Genomic DNA, 25,966 nt, shown 5'->3' on the forward strand with positions numbered 1-25,966 from the left:
AGTTATGTGTTTTTAATCTTTGGTTTGTTGAAAACACATTCACCAACACACACTCATACTCATCTTCCAAGCAAAGAACCCTAACAACGAAAGCAAAGAATGGCTTCGGTCAGTCTGTTTTGCCTTGTAGTTACCGTTTTGCCTTGTAGTTACCGGTTTGTTTATACTGTGAAAAAATAATGGTCTTCATTAAGTACAAAATATAAAAAACAAATATTCGTATTTGAAACCGCGAAATTTAAAAAAAAAAAAAAAAAAACCGGTTAATAAAAAAACCGGTTTATTAACCGGTTTCTTAACCGGTCCTAACCGGTTAGACCGGTTAGGGTTTTGACAGCAAAAAACCGGTTATTAACCGGTCCGGTTATTAACCGAACCGGTTTTTTTCCGGGCCAAAAAAGACCGGTCCGGTTAATAACCGAACCGGTTTTTTTAAAAAAACCGGTTTGTGCACCTCTAGGTTCAACCACGAGGTATATAACCAGGCCACCAACATATATTGATACCATGATAACATTCAATTAGTGATCTATTTTGGGTGAACATTTGGGTTGAGGTTTAATTTTATTATTTTGGGGCGGACATAAAACTAGTTTGGTAATTAGGGGGTGTTTGGGATTGCTTATTTTCACCAACTTATAACTTATTAACTTTTTGAAAAGTAATAAGGTGTTTGGGATTGTTAATATTGTGAGAGGAAAAGTTTCATAAGTTACACTTTTGTAACTTATTAACTTAACAAAAGTTATAAGAAGGTAAAATAAGGAATCCCAATTAAACACCCCCTTAATGTTTGAATGCCCCGATTAGAAGCTGTTTGACACTAACCTGCCAAAGTTTCGAGAATTTCTACGTTCAATCTCTGGTCTTTGTAATATATTTAGTAGTTAACCAATCTCTGATAATATAACTCGGAATCATCTAAGTACGTTAGGACCTTAGTCATTGATCTCTCACCATTTGGAAAGTGAAAATCTAATATGGCCGTTAAAAAGTCGTGGGGGTAGTTGGTTTATAATGAAAGGAAAATGTGTAACTATTTAATAAATTAACAAAACTTGATTGAAGTTGAAGGACCGTTATTGTAAATTATTTTCGAATGTGTAAAGACTATATTGTCCTTAAGTTCTTAAAATTTTATGTATTGTTACTTGTATAATATGCAACAAAAGTGGTACATTTTAAAATTTAAGAGGCCCCTCACTCCTATCTATACTAATTAATAAATAAAGATTTTCTTATGCCACGTGTCCTTTTTTTAGCCCATCATTCATTTCAATTTCCTGCCTCCCACCACATTCCTTTTACAAATCCGGTTCATATCCTTACCCGACCCAATTAACTACTTATAACCCAAAAAAATACATTGGCGATTTTCCAGAAACCCTATTTCTTGTTTCTTTCCTAATGTTTAACATTCCAATCTTTCCTCTTATTGATCTGTCAAATCGATCCCAAATTCCAAAATCACTGGCAGCAATACTCGAATTCATCTCCAGAAAACCTAAATCGAAAAGTTCTAATTTCATCTTCAAAATCACTGGCCATTAGAACTAATTGCTTTCTTCGATTTCTCTCATATCATATCGGAAACCTAAATCATTTTTTTGGAGTTTGATAATGTTTCTTCGAAAAACTGTAAATCAATCTTAATTACAGGAAATGAATCTGAATCATCATCTACCCATTCATCATTTTTCTTGTGTCTAAGGTATTATATATAATAAATTCGTAATCTTTCTGAATTTTTAATTGCATTTATATTATAATTTAATCTATCTTATACAGGTTTAGCCAATTTTGATTACCGTGCTTACAAATATATATCTGTACTAGGATTTTTTTATATGAAATTATAGTCATAAAAATAGTTATGAAAAAACCATAGCGCCACCATGATCTTGACTGTGTAATAAAGATGAAATTATATTTACAAACTTTTTTTGTCCGCGGGCCTATAAATCTTATTTTCTTTTGACCTAATCTTTTTTTTAGGTTCCTCAAACACTTTCACTGCAAATATTTTCTGTTATACTTAACCGTAAACACTTGCATAACTATTTGATGTTTGTTTTGTAATCTTAAATAAAATGTTCTTTTTCAATTTTATATATGATTTTTGTTCGATTTTGTGTTCTGACATATGATACCTATTTGATGTTCTTTTTCGAAAATTTATAAAATGTTTTTTCTTCTTAAAATAATAGTTAAGATGATGATTAAGTGATTTTAGAATAAATAAATCATATCTTATGTAATGTTTACTATAAATAACTTGGTATCACTTCTTATACGGTACAAAAATATGTTTCGAGGTTGACCAAACCCGTTTTGACTCATTTAAGTTCTTGAGAAACAATTGACTTAATTGTATAATTTTAATCTTGGAAATAACTACTAATTTTTACTAACTTGTAAGTTTTCTATGATAGAATATATCATTTATGAATAAAAATTATAATTAATTAATTATAGTATTTTTCGTATTTTATTCCCTAATTACAGTCTTCTAAAAACGTTTCCAAATAGCAAAACTTTTCAGACTATTTGAATCACGTTTTGCTATGTGAAATTCAAATTATTCAAATTCCGACTTTACAATGACTCTATCTAATTTAGCAAGTTGACTGTGTTATTTAATTTCTGTGCGAACTTACATGTCAACCTAAATTACATCTAATCCTTCAATATATTTACAAATTTATTTATATCAACATTTCGTCTTTTATTATACAAATTATGGAATTTTGATTAATAACCAAAATAATTATTCTGTTTCCAAAGCAAACGATTAATTCATTAACAGCTTGCTAATTCTATAGTGTTATAAATAGCAAAACAAGATGAGATTTTTATATCTAACTAATTCATTAACAACTTGGTAATTCTGTAGTGTTTTATAAATAGCAAAATGTGATGACATTATAATAGATGGAGAGGTAAATTTTCAACATCATTTTTATTTTTTTATATTCATCAATCACAACTTGATTAAACTTTCAGAGAATGAAGACGCAAGCAAGCCGGGTTTAAAACTTACTTTCCTAACTTTGAATCGGTATTTTCTTAATATGCATACACTTGTTGAAAATGTGCTAAAAGTCAAGCATGTGTAGAATACCCAGAAAATCTTATTTCGTTTGAAAACATCACTGATTTGCCGATTTATGATCAATGTATTAGTCAGAAGAATTTTATTTATCTAATAATTGTAATGTTTGTTTGTACCTTTTGTTTAATAAGCAAATTTATCTATCATGACTTTTCGTTATTAATATTTCAAACGTTTTGGAGTTATAAAATTAATTTCTTAAACCCGTGTTGTACACGGGTAGCTAACATAGTATTATATATAGTATAGATAACACCTTGATACCACTAAACTAAAGGCCTTTTGATTAATCTTGCGCTAATTATGATCTTCTGAACCGTACCTGACTTTCCCTTTTCAAATAACCCTTTATCGTATTAAATGCAACAATAATAAGAATGCCTAGACATAATTAACAATAATATCAGTAATGTGCTCTAACCTTCAATTTCACATCTTAATTGCCTTGTCAGCCCACCAACATGGGAATGACATTAATGTGCACTAATAGACGAAATTTGATATATATTTCATGTTTAATGAATTTGTTATATATAATATCCGGGAGACATATATGGATGGCATGAGGTATAAATAAAGGAGTAATAAAGAGATGAAATGACAATACGTAGACGAAAAAGATCGAGTAGAGTACATGCATGAAGAATTGATGATAATATTAACACCATGGCAAGAGGGGCCCTATGTTATAACAATCAGATTTTCATGTTGAATTCAATCAAAAGATTTTAAAATATACCCCATAAATTTTCTGCATTTACATATATTCTTATTAGTATTAGGACCACCTCATGAAGGTCGGGACATATATGCCAAGGTAAAACCTAGTACACATAGGGCAAAATGATGAATGCTACTCGTGACGAAGAGTACATAAGTCCAATAAAAACAGTCTAACCGTTTGACATAAGTTAGTATATTTATAATTATCATGTATCCACATTTTCACCTTATAGACTTTCTATTTTCTTGTGTTCGGGTAAGGCCATGTTAGCATATTGTGTCATAAATTGGTCGATTGTGTCAAATGAGGTGCGTGGTAGGAATCTAGGTTGTTAAAACTTCGTGCTGAAAATATAAGAGGCCTGATTAATTATTCAATACGTTTTCTAAAATTAACTCATTAAGTGACCTCATATAAACCATATGTAGATATCTTTTAAGTGAACCGAACACTTTATAAAATGTGGTGTCAACGAATCATCCAGATAGAAACAAAACCCATTGCATTTTTTGATTATATTCTTAATGTATATGTAAGAACTTTAGTCAAAATCACAAAGCACAAAACTTTTGTCTTTTATTTAAAAATAGTTATACTTCATTATTGATTTGACACATCATTTATGGATTTATACATTTAAACCATGCAACCTTTTTTAAAGTTTATTAAGTTAATTAATCGCTAATTTGGTGCTTAAACGCTTAGTGCATAATTCCATCCCCGCATCAATCTTCTCTATTTACTTGTCTTAAACGATAAATGTTTGAAAAAAGGGAGAAAGAGTCGTAAGGATGTTTGTGTGAATATTAAGCTATTTATGCAAATGTGATTATTAACCAAAATAATATAAATTAATACATTTGTAAAATATGCTGCTAATAATCTAATATGGTCTAAGTTACTAAATATAATCTGTTCGAATTACAACAAAGAATTTTGATGTATGACTAAAAGGAGTTCAGTTAATTGATGTATTTATATATTGTTTACTTTTAAGTTTTGTACATGTTAAATAAATAAAATGAAAAAAAGAATATATTAAACAAGTAATTTTAGTAATTTGTTTTTAAATTAGAATACTAGTTGTACCATGTAAACATATACATACACTTAATTTAGAGCATTTTCAATGGAGTCTATAGCTTTCTTCGTCTATATATAAACTTTAAGTTAATTATGTTGGTTTATATAAAAATATAAAAAATATTTATATTCAGAAATAGAGATGGAAAATGAAATATGAAAGTTTAAAATTTTAAAGATAATCTATAGAAAAAGAAATTTTGGAGATTGAACATAGATATTCCAATGAAAATGTTATCATATGGTTTTGTACATCTTTCTTTGTCATTTAATCTAACCGGTTCTCCTTATAAATCAAAATAACCAAATTAGTCTATGTGTATTTAAGCATTCAATGATCTTAAATTTGGATTGTGTCAGTGATGTGCTAAAACTAGTTTAATATTATCAATTAAAATTACATTAATCTAGACACTAAGTAATAAATTCTAGACTCTTAAACTTAACTAAACTACTAACCGGCAAGTGAACCAATCGACTCTAGTACAACTAAGTAAGTCCGGATATCGAACCCACGAGACTCTTTTAAGTACGTAAACTAGCTAAATTAGACTCAACTACAGACACGACTATTTATTTATTATTTGCCTAAGGGGTTTTACTAATAAACTAATTTTAACTAATTAAGAAAACTAAAGACGACTAAACTTATAACTTAAACTTAATTCAGATGATGATGAACAACCACCTAGGCTAGAATCCCCTAAGTTTTAGTTATCAATTAACCGAGAGACTATTTAGTTATGGAACTGGGATCGTGAAATAGACGCTTAAGAGAAAACCAGAACAGGACCTCTGACCTTTCTCAAGAGACACCTATGGGTTTCTAATAAGTTTTAATGCACACCAGTATTAAAAATCAAGTTTCCTTACGGTCACCTAATTAATTACAAACTAGTTCCTTTATACGAAATCCTACCTTACAGCGCGGAAATAAAAGGCAGTCTAATATATTCAGTTGACTCGATAGACAAAGTTAATCAATCAAACCTAGACGGACTCCTTACGAAGAACTAAATCTAGCAATCCTGATCAACAAAGACCTATCAATAACCTAGCACCTTACATCTATTTAGGTTAGCAACACACTTAGGTTTATTTGATTAACTAATATTATTCCTATGATCTTATCGCGAAATCAATCATAAAATAGTCAAAAACACAAAGTAGATGACCTAATAGAAACCTATCATAATGACAAACAATAATCAAGGCAACTATGGAATAATAAAACTTAATTAAATAACCTCAAGCACACATATGCATCAATTAAATATAATTAAACCTTTTAACTAGTTCATAAAAACCATGACGATAAATAAATACCAAGTCAAAATCAAACGTCAACAAAGGTTCATTATAAGCCTAGGCAGTCTATAAAGTTTAGCCTAACATCATAAACGCAAACAAAACGATAATAAAGGAAATCATGGCGAAAATAAATAAGAACGAAAGATTAAAGGCGATAAAACCAGTGGTCTTCATTCTTGGATGTTAATCACTTCGCCGGCTGATTCCTAGCCTTCAAACCCACCAAATATTACAATCCTAAGCTCCAGGAAACTCCAAATTCGGCTCTGGTTCGCATGGTATGCTCAGGATTAAGTTTAGGAGTGTTTAAATAGGTTTTCTGGGCCGAAAACTGATAAAAAATGAAGAAAATACGCAAAACGGGATGCCCGGCGCGCCGCGCGGCGGGATTAGGCCTCCCGGTCACGCGGCGCTCCGGATGAGGGGGGCTGACCGGCCCGGTTCGTTTCCTGATGCGGTCCGGTTCAATTTTGATGTTCCGGTTCACCGGTTTGGCTTGTTTTAGCTCTTTTTTCGCCCTTTTTAACCATGAACAAGTTACGGAACCTACATTATTCAAATATGTTAGTAATATATAAATTCTAATAAAAACCGAACAAAAACTAATAAAATATTATATTAAATATACAAAGGATTTATATATATTTAGCATTATATCAATCAGCAAGTCGGACAACAAAACGATTACACAAGCGCTCTGATTAAGTACTTTCAAACAAGTTGATCATAAGTCGGATCATATTTTCAAAAGCCTTCTTTTTCTTAATTTCAACGCTTCATATATTGTCATTTGATTATTGACTTTTAACAAAATAACTCTTAGATTGTTATTCAAATATCATTCAACTTTAACAAAATAACCCACGATAAAATTATGTCGGACATATGCTGAATGTACCGCGTAAAACAACACATGTTATGCCGTGGCCGGTAATTTTAAAACATTAAGACCATTCTGTTAATATATTATTATCGCAAAAACAAAATCAGTATATGGTATTTTCTTTTAAATTACTTTTACACACATATTATTTTTATTTTTATTGCACTTATGACACCATTTTATTTCTCAAGCCAACCCAACCATTAGAATAATAATAATGACACAGCTGATTTGATTACAAGTCCGATAAAGAATGAGAACATTAAGGTTATAATTAATTAATTAATTAAATTGACCAATATACATCATACTCAAACTAATGAAATAATAATAATGATCAAGTGAATAACTAAATAAATAAACAATAATACAGATCACCCATCCATTTTATCATTTTCAAGAATATAATAAGTCACTTTTTCTCATAGTCCGTCTTTTCATCTCATTGTAGAAGAAAAATAAAAAACACAAACCTCCAAACCAAGAGAACAAACAACCTAAGCAAAGTACCAAGATCCTGTTCCTGTTCTCATCATTAATGCAGTTTCTTCTATATTCATTGTTTCTTGATTATTCTTAAACCCTAAAAGATTTCCAAGTTTTCTCTATTTATATGTATGGCTTTCTTTCATATCCTGACTGCTCAAAGATCAATCTACAAGGATCACTTATATAGATTTACAATATGACCATGTTTCCTGCTCATCTATCGTCGTCGAATTATGTTAACGGCGGGTTTTCGAGTGGCGGGTATGACTGTTTTATTAGTTTAAGAAGAGGGTTTGTATCGGATCTAATGGCGGAGGATGAATCAAGAATTGAAAGTAGTATGGATAATGAAGAAGCTGGATCAAGCATGAAAGATGTTAATATTCATGTAGATGATGATGATAATAGCCGGTGGCTTCAGCTGAGTTTAGGTGGTGGACTGATGCAGCCTCAGTCTCAATCCACCACCAGCCAAACCCACCGGGAGAAGATACTGACGGCGGAGATTTCAGCTCCGTCGTCAGTTGATCTTGATCTGTTTCCAGGTGGTGGCAGTGGAAGCTTGTCACAACAGACATGGCAACCACTGGCACCACCACCACCGCTACAACCTCGCTTCATTTTTCAAGGTCATCACTCCACGTCAACCGCTTTCTTTTTGCAACCGCTCCAAGCGGCGGCTGCCTTGAATTCCGTGCAATTAATGACTTTACAACAGCAACAACAAACTAATTATAATTATATGCAACCAATTAGGCCTTTTCCAGCAAACATGACAACATCACCTCTTAATCCACTGGATTCTTCATCCTCTTCATTTTCGGGTTCTTCGGATCAACAAGGACGTCCGGTTCATGTCCACCGTCGATTAAACGTGGCACGAGTGGTCAACCCGCCACGAAGACCTCATTCCGGCGTCTGGTTTATGCTTCAGGCATCTCAAAACCAGTAACTTTCAAAACCCTAATTGCTTATTTTAAACATCTTGTTACTTGCATGGCACGTATGAATTTAAACTTCATTTCTTATTTCGTTTGATGAATTAATATTGCAGATTAAAGGAACCATTTTTGCCTCAAATACCAAAGAGCTACCTGAGAATCAAGTAATTAATAATTAACACCTCAAATTATCATTTAATTTTCATATTTTTGCCCTTAGTTAATTAATTACTGATGCTTATATTTTGTATACAATATACTTAAGGGACGGAAGAATGACTGTTGGATTGTTAATCAAGTATCTGGTTAATAAGCTTGAACTTGGAAGCGAATCCGAGGTACGTTTAACTAATACCTGTTATAATTTTAAGAGGCATAACTGCAATGACATCTTGATTGTTTAGCTAATAATTTTAATGTCAATGCAAGACTAGCTCATTCTGGGAGAGGTTCACGCCTCTTAGTAAGAGGTCCAGATATATATATGTGTTATAGGGATGCATTAGAAGTATCGTAACTTTACCCAAAAATAAAAACTAATGATACTATATTAATAGCATAATATAGAATAACTTAATAACCCGATATCAGAGTTTTTAAGTTTATTAGTTATTATTCCGGTAAATACATTTTGGTGGTATTATTCGTCTCTTTTTTTCTCTATGATTGATCATCATGCAATTGTATATACCAATATATGATTGTATATATGTATATGTTATATGTATATGGGGTAAGGTTAAAATGAAAACTCACTTGAGTTGTAAAATCCCACGAAAACCCTATGTAACATCGTTTTTTTTTGTTACATGTAATATATGTTGTAACATTTAATACAAAACATCGAAACATAAAAAAAAAATGTTTTGCTATTTTTTAATATTTTTTACTAATTTTTATATATGTTTTCAGGAGAGAGAAAAAGTTATATTTATATTTACATTTTTTATTCACTTTAATTGTGGACCACAAGATTTAAACATTAATTAAAAACATGTGGTTGAGAATGAGTTTCTAGAGTTTTCACAACTCAAGTGAGTTTTCATTTAATACTTAGTCTATGTATATGTATTTATGTATGATGTATGTGTATGTATATGTGTAATAATATGTGTTATAGGAGTAATGTAATTAAAAGAGGGAAAACTCATAAAACAAATGTAAGAATATGGTTGGTGAGAGTAGCATGAAAGGAACATTGGAGCAAACAAGAATGGATTGAAGGGTATTCAAGTTCTTAGTTTAGTAATACTGAATTAGGTGGTGAGTACATTTGTAGGTAATTTTGGCATTATGGTAGTAGTTTAACTAGAGTTAGTCATGTCAATTAGGGTAGGGATATGACACCCACGTTACACATGGAAACACAAGCTTGAAGAGGAAAATTATGTAGGTCCCAAGTGAAGGAATTGAATGACAAATGTTGAAAATAAACTTGGAAAACTACTTGCCACTAATTAGCCTTTGCTTGCTTCATGTGTTAGCAACCATATACATCATTGTAGGTATATGATACATACATATACACACATATTTTTATAAGGGCTTCTGCTTGCTTGTTAATTATGTGAACAATTCTATATCATGACCTTGAGTTAAGCTAGAAATATATTCATCCAAGACTTAGAATTGTAGTTGAAACAAATCCTTCTTTGGAGTTTTGTGACGATGACGAAAACAGCAAGAAATGACCATATAAATTGAGATTGATTGCCATTAACAATGTTAACATACCCAAAAAAAAACAGATCGAATATGGGGCATGTTATTATGAACTTTTAGTAATTCTACCACTTTTACAGTAAGTTTAATATTAATATGAATTAAAATGCATGACTTTATTATGCATCATTAGAATCAATAAAGTACGCCCTGCTTGCGGTGCACGCATATAATGTATATATGTGTGAACCATCGGGTGGGCAAAAGTAAAATTACACTAATTTTGACGTTATTTTACTAATCTCGTGAAAATAACGTTAAAAGTGGCGGAAGGTTAATCAGGCATCATGTGGTGGCGTTTAGCCGAAAGACAAGGGCACATGCACCAATCAGCCGATGTCCCGATGATTGAGTGCTATGTGCCTTATGTCCAAGGCTTGATGCAAAACCACTATCGAGCCGGGGGTCTCACCGGAAGCAGTCTCTCTATCCCTATGGGATAGAGGTAAGGCTGTCTACATCTTACCCTCCTCAGACCCTACCATAGCATTGCTATTGGTGGGATATACTGAGACGACCAGTATTTTGTAAGGTAAACATCATACATGTTAGACAAGGTGGTGTTGAAAGCATTCTTTAAAGTTTGGTTTTAATAGGGGTTTTGATCGTCGTTTAACTCTAGCTCATCACAAATTTTTTCTATTAAAGCTTCAACACCACCAACATTTATGCAAGGGTTTAACGCAGCAGCACATGTCAAAACAGCGGGTAGTTGTTGAAAATATTTTCTAAATTTTTCTTTCATTTTTACACCCATATCAAAATAAGGTGCACCCCTACAATGAAGTTCACTCAACTTTGTGCACATGACAGCAATTTTTGGTAAAGCAATGGGGCTTGTTGGATAGTAAACCCCGGATAAACTAGTTGTGCAAGATTTAAAAATTTGAAGGACCTCCGTAACGATCTCAATCAATAACCAGTTTCTAGGATCGTACGGTGCACATTTACCCCTACTTGACATTATTTGATGAAATGCAATTAGTGATTCTTTTTGTTGGATGGCTTTCTCAAACATATCACAAGTCGAGTTCCATCTTGTTGGACAATCCCAATTGGGCCCCAACCATTGACAATTAGCTTCATCACAAAATTTTTTGTATCTTGAAAATGTTTTATTGTTGCTAAAAACATCTCGTAACATTCTTTTAAAATTGTTTCTTTGCGTTTCGATCACGTTTAACCCATCTTGCACGGCCAAGTTGATAATATGTGCAATGCATCGGCTATGAAAAAACGCTCCATCACAAATAGGTTTATACTTTAATTTTAAATGGCCAACCGCGGCCGTATTGTTGGACGCGTTATCAAACGAAATTGAAAAGATTTTATCTTCAATCTTGTATTGTCGAATGACTTTATCCAAGAGTTTAAAAATATTTCTACCCGTGTGCGGGTAATCAAACAATTGAAACGCAACGGTTCGTTTCATCATTTGCCACGACCCGGGGTCAACCCAATGAGCCGTCACACAAATGTATGAGTCGGGCGAACCATGAGGTACCGACCACACATCCGTTGTTAAGTTTACACCAGTTTGTAAGTTTGAAAAGTATGAAATTAGTTCGGATTTAGCGTTTTTCCAAGCTTTAAGACAATCTCTTCTAAGGGTCGAATGACTTACGTGTTGGTAGCGTGGTTGAACATACTTTTGCATCATCTCCGTGAATTGAGGGTTGTCGAAGTGGTTGAAAGGAAGTGTATTTTGAATCACAAAGTTTGAAAACTTTTGACGTACCGCTTCAAGGTCGTACGTAAACACCGTTCCTTGATTCGTCATCTCCGGCTGCGAACTACTTCCCGATTCGTCCTTCAAGGCCTTGCAAAAGGGCCTTTGTACATGCGCTCTTAAAGTGGAGTTTGCATCTTTGCCATAAAACTTCAAACAATGTTTGCATCGAGCTTTTTGGGTACCGTTAGACATTTCGCATAGGTCGAAATGTTGCCAAACATCTTGGTTTCGTTTCGTGGGGATGACCCGAACGACCGTTTCTCCCGTGTTCGAGGCACCCATGTTGACGGATGAAGTAGCACTTTGGGAGGCCATGATAATCGACTACGAAATAAGAGCGTATGGAGTGGTAATGTGGTATAATTGAGCGTGAGATAACAAAATAATCGCGTATGTAATAAACGTTTAGAGCGTTTGGAGTTGTATAATCGAGTGTGATCTAACCAATACCCAACCTAAGCTATATATAGATGTTTGTGGGGGTAAAATGGGGGAAAAAAAAAAACGGTCAAAAATTATAAAAAACGGCTATATGGCCGTTACTCAACGGGAAAAAACCGGTTTTTTTATAACGGTCAAAAACCGGTTTATAAAAAAACCGGTTAACCGGTTTTTTAAAAAACCGGTTATTAAAAAAACCGGTTTTTTAATAACCGGTTTTTTTAAAAAACCGGTTATTAAAACCGGTTATTATTAAAAAAACCGGTTTTTTAATAACCGGTTTTTTTAAAAAACCGGTTATTAATAACCGGTTTTTTTATAACCGGTTTTTTTTATAACCGGTTATAAAACCGGTTTTGGCTCCAAATTGTGTAACCGATATATAAACCGCCGGTTTGTAAACCGGTCAAACCGGTTTACAAAAAACCGGTTTTCTTAAAAACCGGTTTCCGGTTTAAACCGGCAAATCGGTTCGAGGACCGGTTTTTTTGACCACCTCTAGGTCTCACCGGAAGCAGTCTCTCTATCCCTATGGGATAGAGGTAAGGCTGTCTACATCTTACCCTCCTCAGACCCTACCATAGCATTGCTATTGGTGGGATATACTGAGTACGATGATGATGATGATGATGATTAGAACCAATAAAGCATGGTTGATGCTCTTGTTTATTTGTCTGTTTATATTTGTATATCTATCTATGTATATATATGAGTGATAAGTGATAACAAAGAAGAGTTACAATCCTGATTCCTGGAAATGTACAAATCCTTTAGCCAACATCCAAAGGCGTAAGCCTCGTCCGCGCTTTCGTAGCTGTCTTAGCAAAATGTGTAGGCTAAATCCTAGCCGTCTCAACCCGTGGAGGTGATATGACATTATTTATTGAAGAAAATGAAGACTCTATTTTGATGAAAACTAAATTTTCATGCTTACTGTTGAAAACTTTTTGTGAACTGTAACATATATATATATATACACACACACATATAGACTAAGTATAAAATAAAAACCTACTTGAGTTGTGAAAACTCTAGAAACCCATTCTCAACCACATGTTTTTAATTAATGTTTAAATCTTGTGGTCCACAATTAAAGTGAATAAAAAATATAAATATAAATATAACCTTTTCTTTCTCCTGAAAACATATATAAAAATGTTAAAAAATAGCAAAACATTTTCTTTTTGATGTTTCGATGTTTTGTATTAAATGTTACAGCATATATTACATGTAACAAAAAAAAAACGATAATACATAGGGTTTTCGCAACTCAAATGAGTTTTCATTTTAACCTTACCCCCCCACATATATATATATATATATATATATATATATATTTGTAGTAAAAGTAGATATAGTTTGCACCGTGTTTTAAAACACTTATTTCCTAGCTACATGCCAAGAACTAATTACATAGATGGTCAACGTAAATTAATGTACCTCTCGAACTAGCTACCATATCTTTTGGAATAGAAAACAAAATAGGATCTCTACATGCAACCACCAAGAATATTTCTCAACTATATATAAAAATACATGTGGTATTTTCTTTGTGCGTCCAAAAAAACATGCATTTTAACATCATTGAGTCGCGGGTATCTTACATATTCATACATAACGCCGGGAATAGAGGGGTTTGATCCAAGTAAGTATAGTCACTGAAATTCTTCATAATTGTTTCGTAAATATGACTTCATTAAAGTTGTATCCGATAAAGAAGATAACCTCATTATGCCATTGGATAGGACCATTTATATTTTATTTTAGCTAGGGTAACTAACGTTGTAGTATTTTAAAGTTTGACCCCAAATTATTTTAAAGTGTGACCCTCAATCAAGAATTTTTAATTTCGTCACTAGACTACCTAACACTTATATTTAAAAGAATATAGAATATTATGTGTGGTTAATAGGTTGTATAAACATTCCTTTTTATTAGATTTATGAAATAATTAATAGTATTATTGGATAGCATACCATACAAGGCCAACCTTATGTAAATATATGCAAGGATTTGATCCAGCAAATCATTGATGATGCTAGCTACTTTAGCTGTTTAGTTTGCTTTAACGTTAAGGAATCAAATATCCCATGTCATTCTAACCCATGCTACAAAAACAAAAACTGTGTATCCAATCATTTGCTTTCTAATTTACTAGCTACCTTATAATATCCATGTCATATCAATATGCATATGTACGCATGCATATGTATGCATGCATGCAATGCATGCTTCATGTTCTCTTTTCCTCTTATAAAAACAACTGTGAACAATATTACCATGTATGGAGTTTTATCATACATGATGGTTTTGTCATGCTTTCGCATGCTTCAACTCAATTCACAAAAATATATATATAGATAATTATATATGTAAATATAAAAAATTATGTGTGTATATATATTATAGGTATGGAGGTGGCATCATGGCTCTCTCTCTCTCTCTCTCTCTCTCTCTCTCTCTTATTAGAGTCCACTACTCTTATTGCTTAAAAGGGGTTTCGGTTCTATCATAATACCTTGTATTAAGTGCTCCACTCACATGAAGAAAAGAAACATATGGAGTAGTTCATTTCAAATCAAAATGTCAACCAAGAAAATAAAGTAAAAAAAAGATCAAGTGTATTTTTACTTTGGGAGAAAGCAATGCATGGACATGATGAAAATCTAGAGGATATCAATCATGTCACACAATGAAAAGTAATTAAGTCCACTCGTTTACATACAATATTTAGTAGACATGATAGTGAAGTAATTAGTACAAGGATGTGTGCTTGTGAGTTGTGACTTGTGTGTATGTATACATTAATACATGTTTTTTTAGAACAACCAATTTTATTAGACCACCACCACCCTACTAACAAGTTTACATTACCACATGTAAATATGTACGTCTGTGTGTTTGTAAATGCATCCATGGGAGCGTGGTGCATAACGTAGAAGGGGGGGGGGGTAGTTTATCGTAAGAGTATAAGGATGTTGATATTCAATTATCTGTGATAACATGTTTGTGTTCGGTTTTTATTGTATATCATCAAATCCGATGGTTTATAACCGTTTTCATTTCCTTTAGAAAATAAAAGAAATTCAAATAAAATCGTATGTGTGTATATATATAGTTACATATATATAAGTGATCATGGGTTTGGCTTGGTAGCAAAGCTTCTAGTGGGGCTAAATAAATCATGATTAAAGGGGCATTGTTTTTGTTTTTCAATCGTGCACTCTTTAACCTCATGCTTGCATGTATATAGGAAATGATCATTCATGAGATTAAAACATCATATTTACATACTATTACTAATGATTACATTTTTCTCTAACGTACACACTTTGTTCTGACATATATGATCTCCATCTTGTTGCGAGGGTTAGCCATTCCCCCTGGAAAAAAATATATATTAATATTATAGTGTTAAAATTTTGACCAATCTCTATTAGTATTATATAGCTATTGTTAGATGAAAAATTCTGACCCCGTGAGAAAATTAATTTCCTATGTTCGCTACTATAGCGAGATTAGAGACTTAGGGATGTTCATGTATAAAATTAATTTTAGTTAAAGAACTACGATAACAACTTAAATACTCATAACTATTATTTTAAGTAGGGTTGTGCACGGTTCGGTTCGGTTATTAGGCGAAATCCAAACCGAAACCAAAGTAATCGGTTATTTGAATATGCAAACTGTTCGGTTTTCGGTTTTCCAGTTTTTCAGTTCTCAGTTTTTCGGATACCTTCGGTTTCGGTTCAGTTGTTTTCGGTTTTTTTTCACTTATGTGTTGATATTGCAAAAAAAAAAAAAAATTAAAAAATGAAAATGCATATTTTAAGCTTGTATAAGAATGTGTTAGAGTGCCACGTCCACATATATATTGAATTTAGAAAACAAAAATAGGCACATGTTAGTGTGTTACGTGGAATTATACAAATACAAAGTTAAAAAGCATTAAAAGTTTAGTTTCGATCTTCATTCATCATCTTATTTATTTATCTTAAAATTTTAGTCCATTCCTCATCATCTTGATAATCTTTATCATCATCAATCGGTTCGGTTCGGTTTTTTCGGTTTTTTAAAAATGGATAACCGAATCGAAACCTAAATTTCGGTTTTTCAAAAAAACAAAAAATTAACCGTCGGTTAATGCTTCGGTTCAGTTTTTTCGATGCATTCGGTTAATTCGGTTTCGATTCGATTTTCTGCTCATCCCTAATTTTAAGTATCATACATAATATGGCTTTTTTCTATAATATGTGATTATGTTCTAACACTTATACATAGACAACTTTGTATAACTTTCTACCAAACGCTCTATTTAATGACATCCATATATATATCCATCACTTTTTATACACTTCATCTTTTCCCATATAATATTTTACTGACATCTGTTTAATTAACTGTAACAGATAGAGATAACATGTAAAGGACACCAACTATTGTCGTTATCTACGCTACAACACGTAAGGGATACTATATGGAATAGTCCAAGAAACGATGTCGGGTTTACTGTGATTCCTCAATCGCCAGCAACGATCAATCATCTGATGGTGCTAAACTATGGTAGAATCGCCTAAAATCATAAAGATCAACTTATTTGTTGTAATTGTACGTTTTTACACCCACAAACCACATGCATTGGCAGTCATGATGTTTTAAGTTATGGGAAATTTTTATCCCCCTTTGTTTTATTTCCCTTAATTCGTTATGTGGGTTTTTTATTAATTCTTTTGGTTCTTTAATTGTAACCATGATATGAAAATTGGAACTAATTATTAATTACTTTGTTTATGTGTAAAAGCAATATAATTTAACTTGAGATTAAGATTACAAGTTTACAACAATCATCATTGTCAACTTGTAGGTTGATTACTTTTTTACTTATAGTTATGTGTTTCAAAACTATATATTAAGGTTCGTTTTAATGCATTAAGCAATATATATTTCCTAATAAGTTTTGCATGCTTATTCCAACGTAATCATTGTTTGGTGATGTTAAAAACCGAAAGAATTATTTTAGAATTCTTAATTATTCATAGTGATTTAATAGTTGACCAGTAACTTAAAAAAAGTAGATCAATTATGAAATTAAGTAAAGGCACATTTTATTAGAAAAGTTAAGTATTGTAGTAATCTTGACTTGATTATTCCATTAAAATTTCATAAGTTATGTACAAAAAAGATAAAGAGTGACACGAATAAGAGGGTGTGGAGGTAAGCTTTTAAAAAACTGCTTATTTGCTTTCTAAAAAACAAAAAAGGTTAGGAAAAGCTTTATTTTAAAGTTTTAATTCTTGTTTATCAAACAACTTTTAATTTTTAAAAAGCAAATAGCAAATAAGCATCTTTTAGAAGCTCCAAACACCCCTAAGTACAAGTCAAGAACATACATCAAAGAAAATCCATATAACATGTACAGATTACATATAGGTGCAATTTGTAATCTTGTGATCAACACCAATATGCATTTTAAGACCCCCAATTTCATTTTCGAGCAACTAGCACCCCGACATTTGCACAACCCGGAAATTCGCGCCCTGGCGTTAAGTCAACTATCGGTTAACATGTATAGATACGAGACTGGTGCAATTTGCAGTCTTATGGTTAACACCAATATGCATTTTAAAACCTCCAATTTCATTTTTTGGCAACTGGCACCCCGACATAAGCAAACCCCGAAAAATTGGAGCCCCGATGTTAAGTCAATAGTTTGTTGACTATTAAAATAGAGTAGGGCGTAGAGGTGCACAAAAAACCCGAACTCAGAACCAGATAAAAAATAAAAAACCTTGGAACGGGGTTTTCTATGCCTGGATTTTTAATACCCGAACCTGTACCCCAACCCCACCCGTAGGATACATATTGAATATGCATTTCAGTATCAAAACTCATACCCAAACCCGACTTGGGTATTACCAATATCCAAATTTTTAATACTTAGTCAAACCCGAACTTGGTATTTAAAAAACCCCGATTTGTACACCTCTAGAGTGGGGAATCAAACAGAAAACCAAAAAAACTGTTGTTCTTTACTTTAGGTATTAGAGAAAGCACAAATACTACCACTCTGAAAACTGGATCCTTACTTTATGAGAGAAAGCCCAATACTACTGAAAGCCCATACAAAGTTACAAACCTTAACCTCAAGCCCAAGTTACACATTGATTAATGTATGGGCTTTCAATATCTGAAGCTGATTTTGGGCTTTCACCAAATTCAAAACAATTTAGGGTTTTATGCATTGTCCGCCGTTTCTTTGTTATCTATATAAACTTATGGTGTACATATCATGCATATATGCAGCTTTCTGGTAAGAAGTGTTATAATTCATTGAATTTAATTTTGTTCATTTGTTTTATTTTTGTTGTTGCTATTGAGGTTGCATATGATGAAAAAAGTTGATAATATTTGGGCTGATTTAAACCATGAGGCTCCAAAATCGAGCTTTTTAAAACTGATGCTTCTTCATTCCACACTAAATCAACAAATTGTTTTTGTTTTGTTATTTTTTATTTGTTTTTGTTCATTTTTTTTGTTAATTTCATGCTTGGTGTAGTCAAAGATTACTTGTATTTTAAAGATTGAGAGACTGCTTTTTTTTTTTTTATTGAAATGCTAAAATGAATAATATGAAGACTGTTTTGAGTAAATTGATACTAATTATATATTTATATGTGTATGGCTGTATGGTAAAGAATCTTTAAATAAAGATGAGTATACTGTCTTACCTCTATGTTGCCTAAGAGGTTTTTTTTGTCAATAATGTTAGGGTCTAGTTTTGTAACTAGATTGTGTTGTTGAAAGTTGGATCTTAATCAAAACTTAAAAATAGGAAGTATTAAATTATAAATATATTTCACCTTTAATGTAAATAGAGCAAAGTTGTGATTATAACTATATTCATCGAATCAAGAAGAAAGCAGGGTGCAACAAGCTTGACCGCTACCAATTTTTGAAAGTTTTCATCATAACTTAAAAGCTTTCACGTTACAAGATTTCATGTTTTAACTGTGATTTTACGCAAAGGACAAATATAATTTAAATCAGTACTGAACCTTCATCTAACACGAAATTGTTAAAAATGCAACACTTCTACCAAAGGCACAAAATGGTTAGGCTAAATCAACAATTATAATTATCAAAACTCGATCCAAGCTTTGGCTTGCTAAACAGTCTTTTTTTTCAAAATAGATAACCAAAAACGATTATAAATCAATTAATAAACGAGTCAAGTCGAGCTTGTGCTCGAGCTGTCATAACTCGTTAGACAAAGTATCCAAGCTCAAGCCCAGTTGGGCTTGGGCTTGGCTTGTTTACATCCCAATCCAAAATATTAAGTCTGTTGGGCTCAACCCTATTTAGCTAGAGATGTACAAAAACTCGGTTTTGCCCAAACCGGCCCATGAACCGACCGGCCCATGAACCGACCAAGACTGCAGGTTTTGGTACCAGCACCCCTTCTGAACTAACAAACTGTTTTTAAAACCGGACCGGTGTGAGTAAAAAAATCGGTTTTAAACAGGTTATAAACCGAACCATGCTGAACTAGTTTGACTTTTCTTGCTTCTAAACCGGTTTCAAAACCGAACTAGTTTGAAAAAAAACCCGGTTTTGTACACCTCTATATTTAACTTACCAAAACATAAAAATCTATACTCCCAATTAAAAAAAAAGAAATCCAAAATCCTTCACCAAACCATAAAAAAAAATCCTAAATCCGCCACCAAAACAAAACTCTTCCAACACGAAATCATAACTTAATACTCGAAAGCATCAGCCGAAAATGCATCCTCACCAAAAGAGCAAACCTTCTTCAAGTTCATGCACCCATTGAACACGTACTGCAAGCCCACATCAGTTTGACACACACTCGAGACCGAAAGCACCTCCAATCTTTCCGCATACATTGCAATATAAAGAAAAACATCATCGGTCAACAGCCCCGAGGCGGTCAACTTCTTGAGGTCCTTGCATGATTCCACAACTGCACCAAATCCATGGTCAAATGCTTGAAGAGTTGTGTGGTCGGGCTCGTTTAAGGGCGATAAGATTAGTTTGAAGCGAGTGATGTTTGGGCAATTCTTGGAAAAGGTTACTAGGGCGGTATTCGTCATTTGACTGCAATAGTAGGTTAAAGATTTGAGCTTTCGACAGCTGGTGGATATTGAAGTCAAACCCGCTTCGGTTACACCAAGACTTCCATTTCCCTTGAATACCCTCAAGTCTTCAAGGCTTTTACAGTTGTTAGATATAACTTCAAGACCTTCATCACCAATGCAGGTTCCTTGTACCTGAAGCAAAATAAATAATCCCAAAAAAGTCATGAAAAATAAGAATTGCTAGTTTTTCATTTATTTCGGTGAACGCGAGAGCCTGTAACTATGCGCTAGGGGTGGCAATTTCTGACAGGACCCAAACACGACACGATAGCAATCATGTTTATGATGGCATATTTAACCTGTTTTATAATGTGTGTCGTGTTTGGATTGGCCTGTTTAAGAAAACGGGTCATGTTCGGGTTGACCTGTAACCTGTTTAGTTAAACAGGTCGACCCACCAAACTGTTTAAGAAGCCTGGCCCACTAACCCGCTTAACACATTTTTTACAATCCACCATCTCGATCAACACATTTACATCTTGGGTATCTCGCGCCAACCCGTTTAGCTAAGTAGGTAAACGGGTCGTGTTCGGGTTACACGATTTTAAGTGTGTGCGGGTTAAGGTTGATGTTTTTTACACGAATAAAAATACGGGTCGGATTAGGGTTGATGTTTTTAAACGAATAAAAATTTGGGTCGTGTTCTGGTTGACGGGTTTAAGCCATTTTTACAACCCGCCACCCTGTTTGACACGGTTAGATAAATGGGCTGACTTGTTTAACCCGTTTAGTTTCACAAGCCGACCCTCTAACCTGTTTAACCCATTTTGTTACAACCCACCAACTTGAGTAACACGTTTACAGCTTGGGTATCACCCGCCAACCCGCTTGACACGCTTAGAAAAATGGGTTAAATGGATCGTTTACGGGTCAAACGGTTTTAAGTGTGTGCATATTAGATGGATATGTTAGACACATAAAAATATGGGCCGTGTTCAGATTGAACAATTCAACCCGTGAACCAACCCGACACGAGTAACAAGTATAACTATTTAGTTTAATATAACCAAGAACTTACCCATAAGCGTTTAAGATTCGTGCATCTCGTTATGAACTTAACCAGCTCAGAGCCCAAACGAACCTCAACAAACCTCATATTCAGGAAAACAAGATTAATGCAAACCGGATACATGGCATGTAAGAAAAGGGCACTAATCCGATAAATAAGCATGAGGCTTTGAATTGGGCCATAGTTGCGTAAACATAATGTCAGCTGAAGATGAGAACTCTGTCCGTCTTGAAGCACGTTTACTTGTGTAGATCCAAGACCCAAGTGCACCACATGAGGCGATTTGAGTAATATATTTCTAATCGTATCAACCGCCACTGTTTTGTTTACCTTAAGAGTTGTAAGATTTGGACACCGAGCCACAAGTCGGGAAAGATCGAGTGGGTTCATTTCACCTTTAATGCATGAAATGTTTAATGACACGAGTGAAGTTAACGTCTCTGGGAAGCAACGGAGCCACTGTTGGGTGAGATCTGTAACATTGCATCTTTCCACTTCTAACTCCTCAAGCTTTCTGCATAGATTTTGGAATAACGGAAACGGCGTTAATGACATTAAGAGTTACATTTTAATCATATTTAGGGATCAATGATATTTTGACACGCCTCGCATTCCGTTCAATGCAGAAACAATTTTATGTAAGGAACTGCGAGAACCATATTAATACTGATACATTTTGTTTTAATTTCGATACATTAGGTGGTTATGTAGTGTTGGTTTTTCTTCATTTATGTATCATAACTGTTTTTTTTTCTTCGTTTACTATCAAAACCGTTACTTTTATACTAAAAACCTTACTTTTCTGCGTTTACGTAGCAAAAACCTTACTTTTCTACCAGGGGGGGAAGCTTAGCTAGGGCCGGGGTGGCCCGGGCCCCCCCTGTTTTTTTACGAAGGGGTGTAAATTTACTTGTTTTCGCCTGAAAATTTTTATACGTAGTGTAAATATACCCATTTTCGACTTAAAATTTGAGGCCAACCCCCCCACGTTTATGATTTTTTTTAGTACATTTTGAGTCCGCCCCCCTCGACAAACTCGTCCAAGCTTTACCACGATTACGTTTTTTCCCCTTTCTTTCTTTATGTAGCAAAACTGTTATCTTTTCTTCGTTTACGTAGCAAAACCGTTACTCTTTCTTTGCGTAGCAAAACTGTTAATTTTTTCTTCGTTTATCGGCAAAAAAATTCTTCTTTTTTTTTCGTGTATGTAGCAAAACTGTTACTTTTTATTCGGTTATGTAGCAAAACTGTTTTTTTTTTCTTCCTTTAGGTAGCAAACTCTTTTCTTTGTTTTATGTATCAAAACCACTACTTTTTCTTTGAATATGTAGCAAAACTGTTAAATCTTCTTTGTTTTATGTAACCGTCACTTTTTCTTCGTTTAGATAGCAAAACAATTACTTTTTCTTCATTTATGTAGCAAAACAGTTACCTTTTCTTCATTCACCGAGCAAAACTGTTACTTTTTTCTTCTTTAAAATAGCCAAACCAGTACTTTTTCTTCGCTTACGTAACAAAACCATTATTTTTTCTACGTTAACATAGCAAAACCGTTACTTATTTACTACATAACACATTATCTATAATTACTTAATTCCCATGTCTAGTAAACAATAAGTTAACTATTCATGTTTAACCCGTTTTGACCCGTTACCCAACCGCACAGTTACCGATAACCACGACATACCAAACAACCATTATAAAAAAGAGTTCAGAAACTGTTATTTTACCTTCATTTACATAAATAACTTGGTTACTATGTCTGGCAAATAATAAATTAAAAACACATTTAAACCATTTTGACCCGGTACCCAACCACACAATCACCAATAACCAGTCCATAACAAACAATCATGTCAAGACATAGCAACTAAGTAATTATGCATAATGTGTTGTATAGTAAGTGTTCTTCTCTTTGTTTATGTAATAAACTGTTAATTTTTCTTCGTTTAGGTAGCAAAAACGTCGTTTTTTCTTCGTTTATGCAGCAAAACAGTTACTTTTTCTCTGTTTATGTAGCAAAACCGTTACTTTTCCTTCATTTATGTAGCAAAATCGTTACTTTTTCTTCATTTGCGTATCAAAACCGTTGCATTTTCTTCATTTGCGTATCAAAACCGTTGCATTTTCTTTGTTTATGTATCAAAACCGTTACTTTTTCTTTGTTTACGTATCAAAACCGTTACTTTTTCTTCATTTGTGTAACAAAACCGTTACTTTTACTTCGTTTATGTATCAAAACAGTTAGTTTTCTTCACTTACGTAGCAAAACCGTTACTTTTTCTTTGTTTACATATCAAAACCGTTACGTATCAAAACACTTAGATTCTCTACATTTACGTATCAAAACCGTTACTCTTTCTTTGTTTACATATCAAAACCGTTACTTCATCTTCGTTCACTTATCAAAACCATTACTTTTTCTTCATTTACATATCAAAACCATTACAAATTCTTCGTTCACGTATCAAAAACCGTTGCTTTCTCTTCGTTCGCGTATCAAAAACCGTTACTTTTTCTTCATTCACCGAACAAAACCATTACTTTTTCTTCACTTAAGTAACAAAACCGTCATTTCCTCGTCGCTTACATAGCAAAACCGTTACTTTTTCTTCATTAACCTAAAAAACCTTACTACATAACACATTATCTAACTATTCATATTTAACCCATTCTGACCCATCACCCAACCGCACGATTCCGCAAACAAACAACCACTCATTCAAACATTATTATATATAAAAAAAAGAGTTCAGTAACAAAAACCTTTACTTTTTCTTCATTTACGTATCAAAACCGCTACTTATTCTTCGTTTGTGAATCAAAACGTAAACTTTTTCTTTGTTCACCTATCAACCATAACTTTTTCTTAGTTTACATATCAAAACCGTTACTTTAATTCATTTATGTATCAAAACAGTTACTTTTTCTTCGTTTATGCATCAAAACCATTACTTTTTCTTCGTTTACATAGCAAAACCGTCACTTTTTCTTCATTTGCGTATCAAAACCGTTACTATTTCTTCATTTACGTATGATTACTCACTCCCATGTCTAGTAAACAATAAACCATCACTACATATTTAACCCATTTTAACCCGTTTGCCAACCGCGCAAACAAACAACTACTCATTCAAACATTATAAAAAAAAAGTTTAGAAACATTACGTGCAATTCGCCCCAACGGCCTTCACACCCGCAATCGTAAACCCCTCACACTTACACAACACCAGCGCCTTAAAACAGGGAAAACCCGACGCGATCATCGCCAAACTCTCATCCGTCACCACCATCCCCTTCACCTCTAACCTCTCCAGCATCGGACACTTAACCCTCAACGTCTTAACCCACCGGTCCACCGACACGTCCCAATCATCATTCCCAACACCAAACATCGGATTCACAACCACATTCACATTCACATTCGTAATTGAACACTTTCCACCTTTCAACACCAACGATCGGAGGTTCGGGAACCGATCGGTGACCCGGGTCGGGTTTACAGCTTGGGAATTGGATACGTGCACGGTTTGGCGATTGGCTCGATCGATTTTGTACCATAATTTGTTGACTAAGGAGATTGAATTACGATCTGGGTTATCGGTTAATTTGGTTGTGATGATTTCGATTAGTGATTCGGGTAGATGAGGCATTGAATTGGGTGTGTTGATCGATTGATGGATTGAATTGAAATTGAATTGGATGGGTTATTATGGGTTTGGAGAAATTAAGGTTTGTAGTGTTGACTGACCGAAGGTTATGACTTATGAGGTTGTTTGTGTCTTTTAAAGTAACGGTTTTGGAGTTTGGTTTTGCGGACTGTGGATGTGGATGATGACAAATTATCATATGATGTTCATGATTTTTTATTTGGGCATTGGAAGTCGTGACGACTAAATAATATTGGTTGCTAGTATCAGATCAAGTATTTTTAGTTTGGTACTGTAATTTTATTGGATTTTGTCTTCAATACTGGTATTATACTAGGTTTAACTGGTTAGTTGACCGTTGATCACTAGCCGGTTATTTAATTAACCAGTTTTCGAATAACCGATTTAACTAGTTTATGGATGTCTAGATAGCGGTATCAAATGGGGTATCTTCGGATTTAATTTGGTAATATTTTTATTTTTGAGGTTTTCGGATTGGTTTGGTACTGTGATTTTATCAAATTTTTGCCTTTGATACTGGTACCGACTGGGTCTAACCGGTTAGTTGACCGTTGACCACCAACCGACTATTTAATTAATCAGTTTTCGAATAACCGATTTAACCAGTTTATGGATGTCTAGACAGCGATATCAAATGGGGAATCTTTGGATCTAATTTGGAATTATTTTTATTTTTTGAGGTTTTCAAA

General features: G+C 33.4%; 2 protein-coding genes and 1 non-coding gene across 3 annotated transcripts; 2 read left to right on the plus strand and 1 right to left on the minus strand.

Annotated features, from left to right (window-relative positions):
- The first annotated feature begins 7,587 nt into the window (after window positions 1-7,587).
- LOC143599890 (uncharacterized) lies at window positions 7,588-17,071 on the plus strand. The gene is made up of 4 exons (XM_077077732.1): window positions 7,588-8,550; window positions 8,657-8,707; window positions 8,809-8,881; window positions 16,848-17,071. Exons 1-4 carry the CDS (start codon window positions 7,799-7,801, stop codon window positions 17,013-17,015), a joined length of 1,044 nt encoding a protein of 347 aa, XP_076933847.1. The 5' UTR covers window positions 7,588-7,798; the 3' UTR covers window positions 17,016-17,071.
- Window positions 17,072-18,817: 1,746 nt separating this feature from the next.
- Window positions 18,818-18,902, plus strand: LOC143599894 (small nucleolar RNA SNORD36). Its single transcript, XR_013147375.1, has one exon. It is a non-coding gene; the product is annotated as a small nucleolar RNA SNORD36 (small nucleolar RNA).
- A 1,268-nt stretch (window positions 18,903-20,170) lies between these two features.
- On the minus strand, window positions 20,171-25,260 carry LOC143599891 (protein AUXIN SIGNALING F-BOX 2-like). The gene is made up of 3 exons (XM_077077733.1): window positions 24,775-25,260; window positions 21,616-22,120; window positions 20,171-20,729 (listed from the first exon to the last, which is right to left on the minus strand). Exons 1-3 carry the CDS (start codon window positions 25,257-25,259, stop codon window positions 20,196-20,198), a joined length of 1,524 nt encoding a protein of 507 aa, XP_076933848.1. The 5' UTR covers window position 25,260; the 3' UTR covers window positions 20,171-20,195.
- Window positions 25,261-25,966: the final 706 nt, after the last annotated feature.

The sequence above is a fragment of the Bidens hawaiensis genome, unplaced genomic scaffold (genome assembly GCF_021521415.1).
Source record: "Bidens hawaiensis isolate Kalapana, Puna unplaced genomic scaffold, B.hawaiensis_p1.1 tig00053045_1, whole genome shotgun sequence".
In the NCBI taxonomy this organism is placed as follows: Eukaryota; Viridiplantae; Streptophyta; class Magnoliopsida; order Asterales; family Asteraceae; genus Bidens; species Bidens hawaiensis.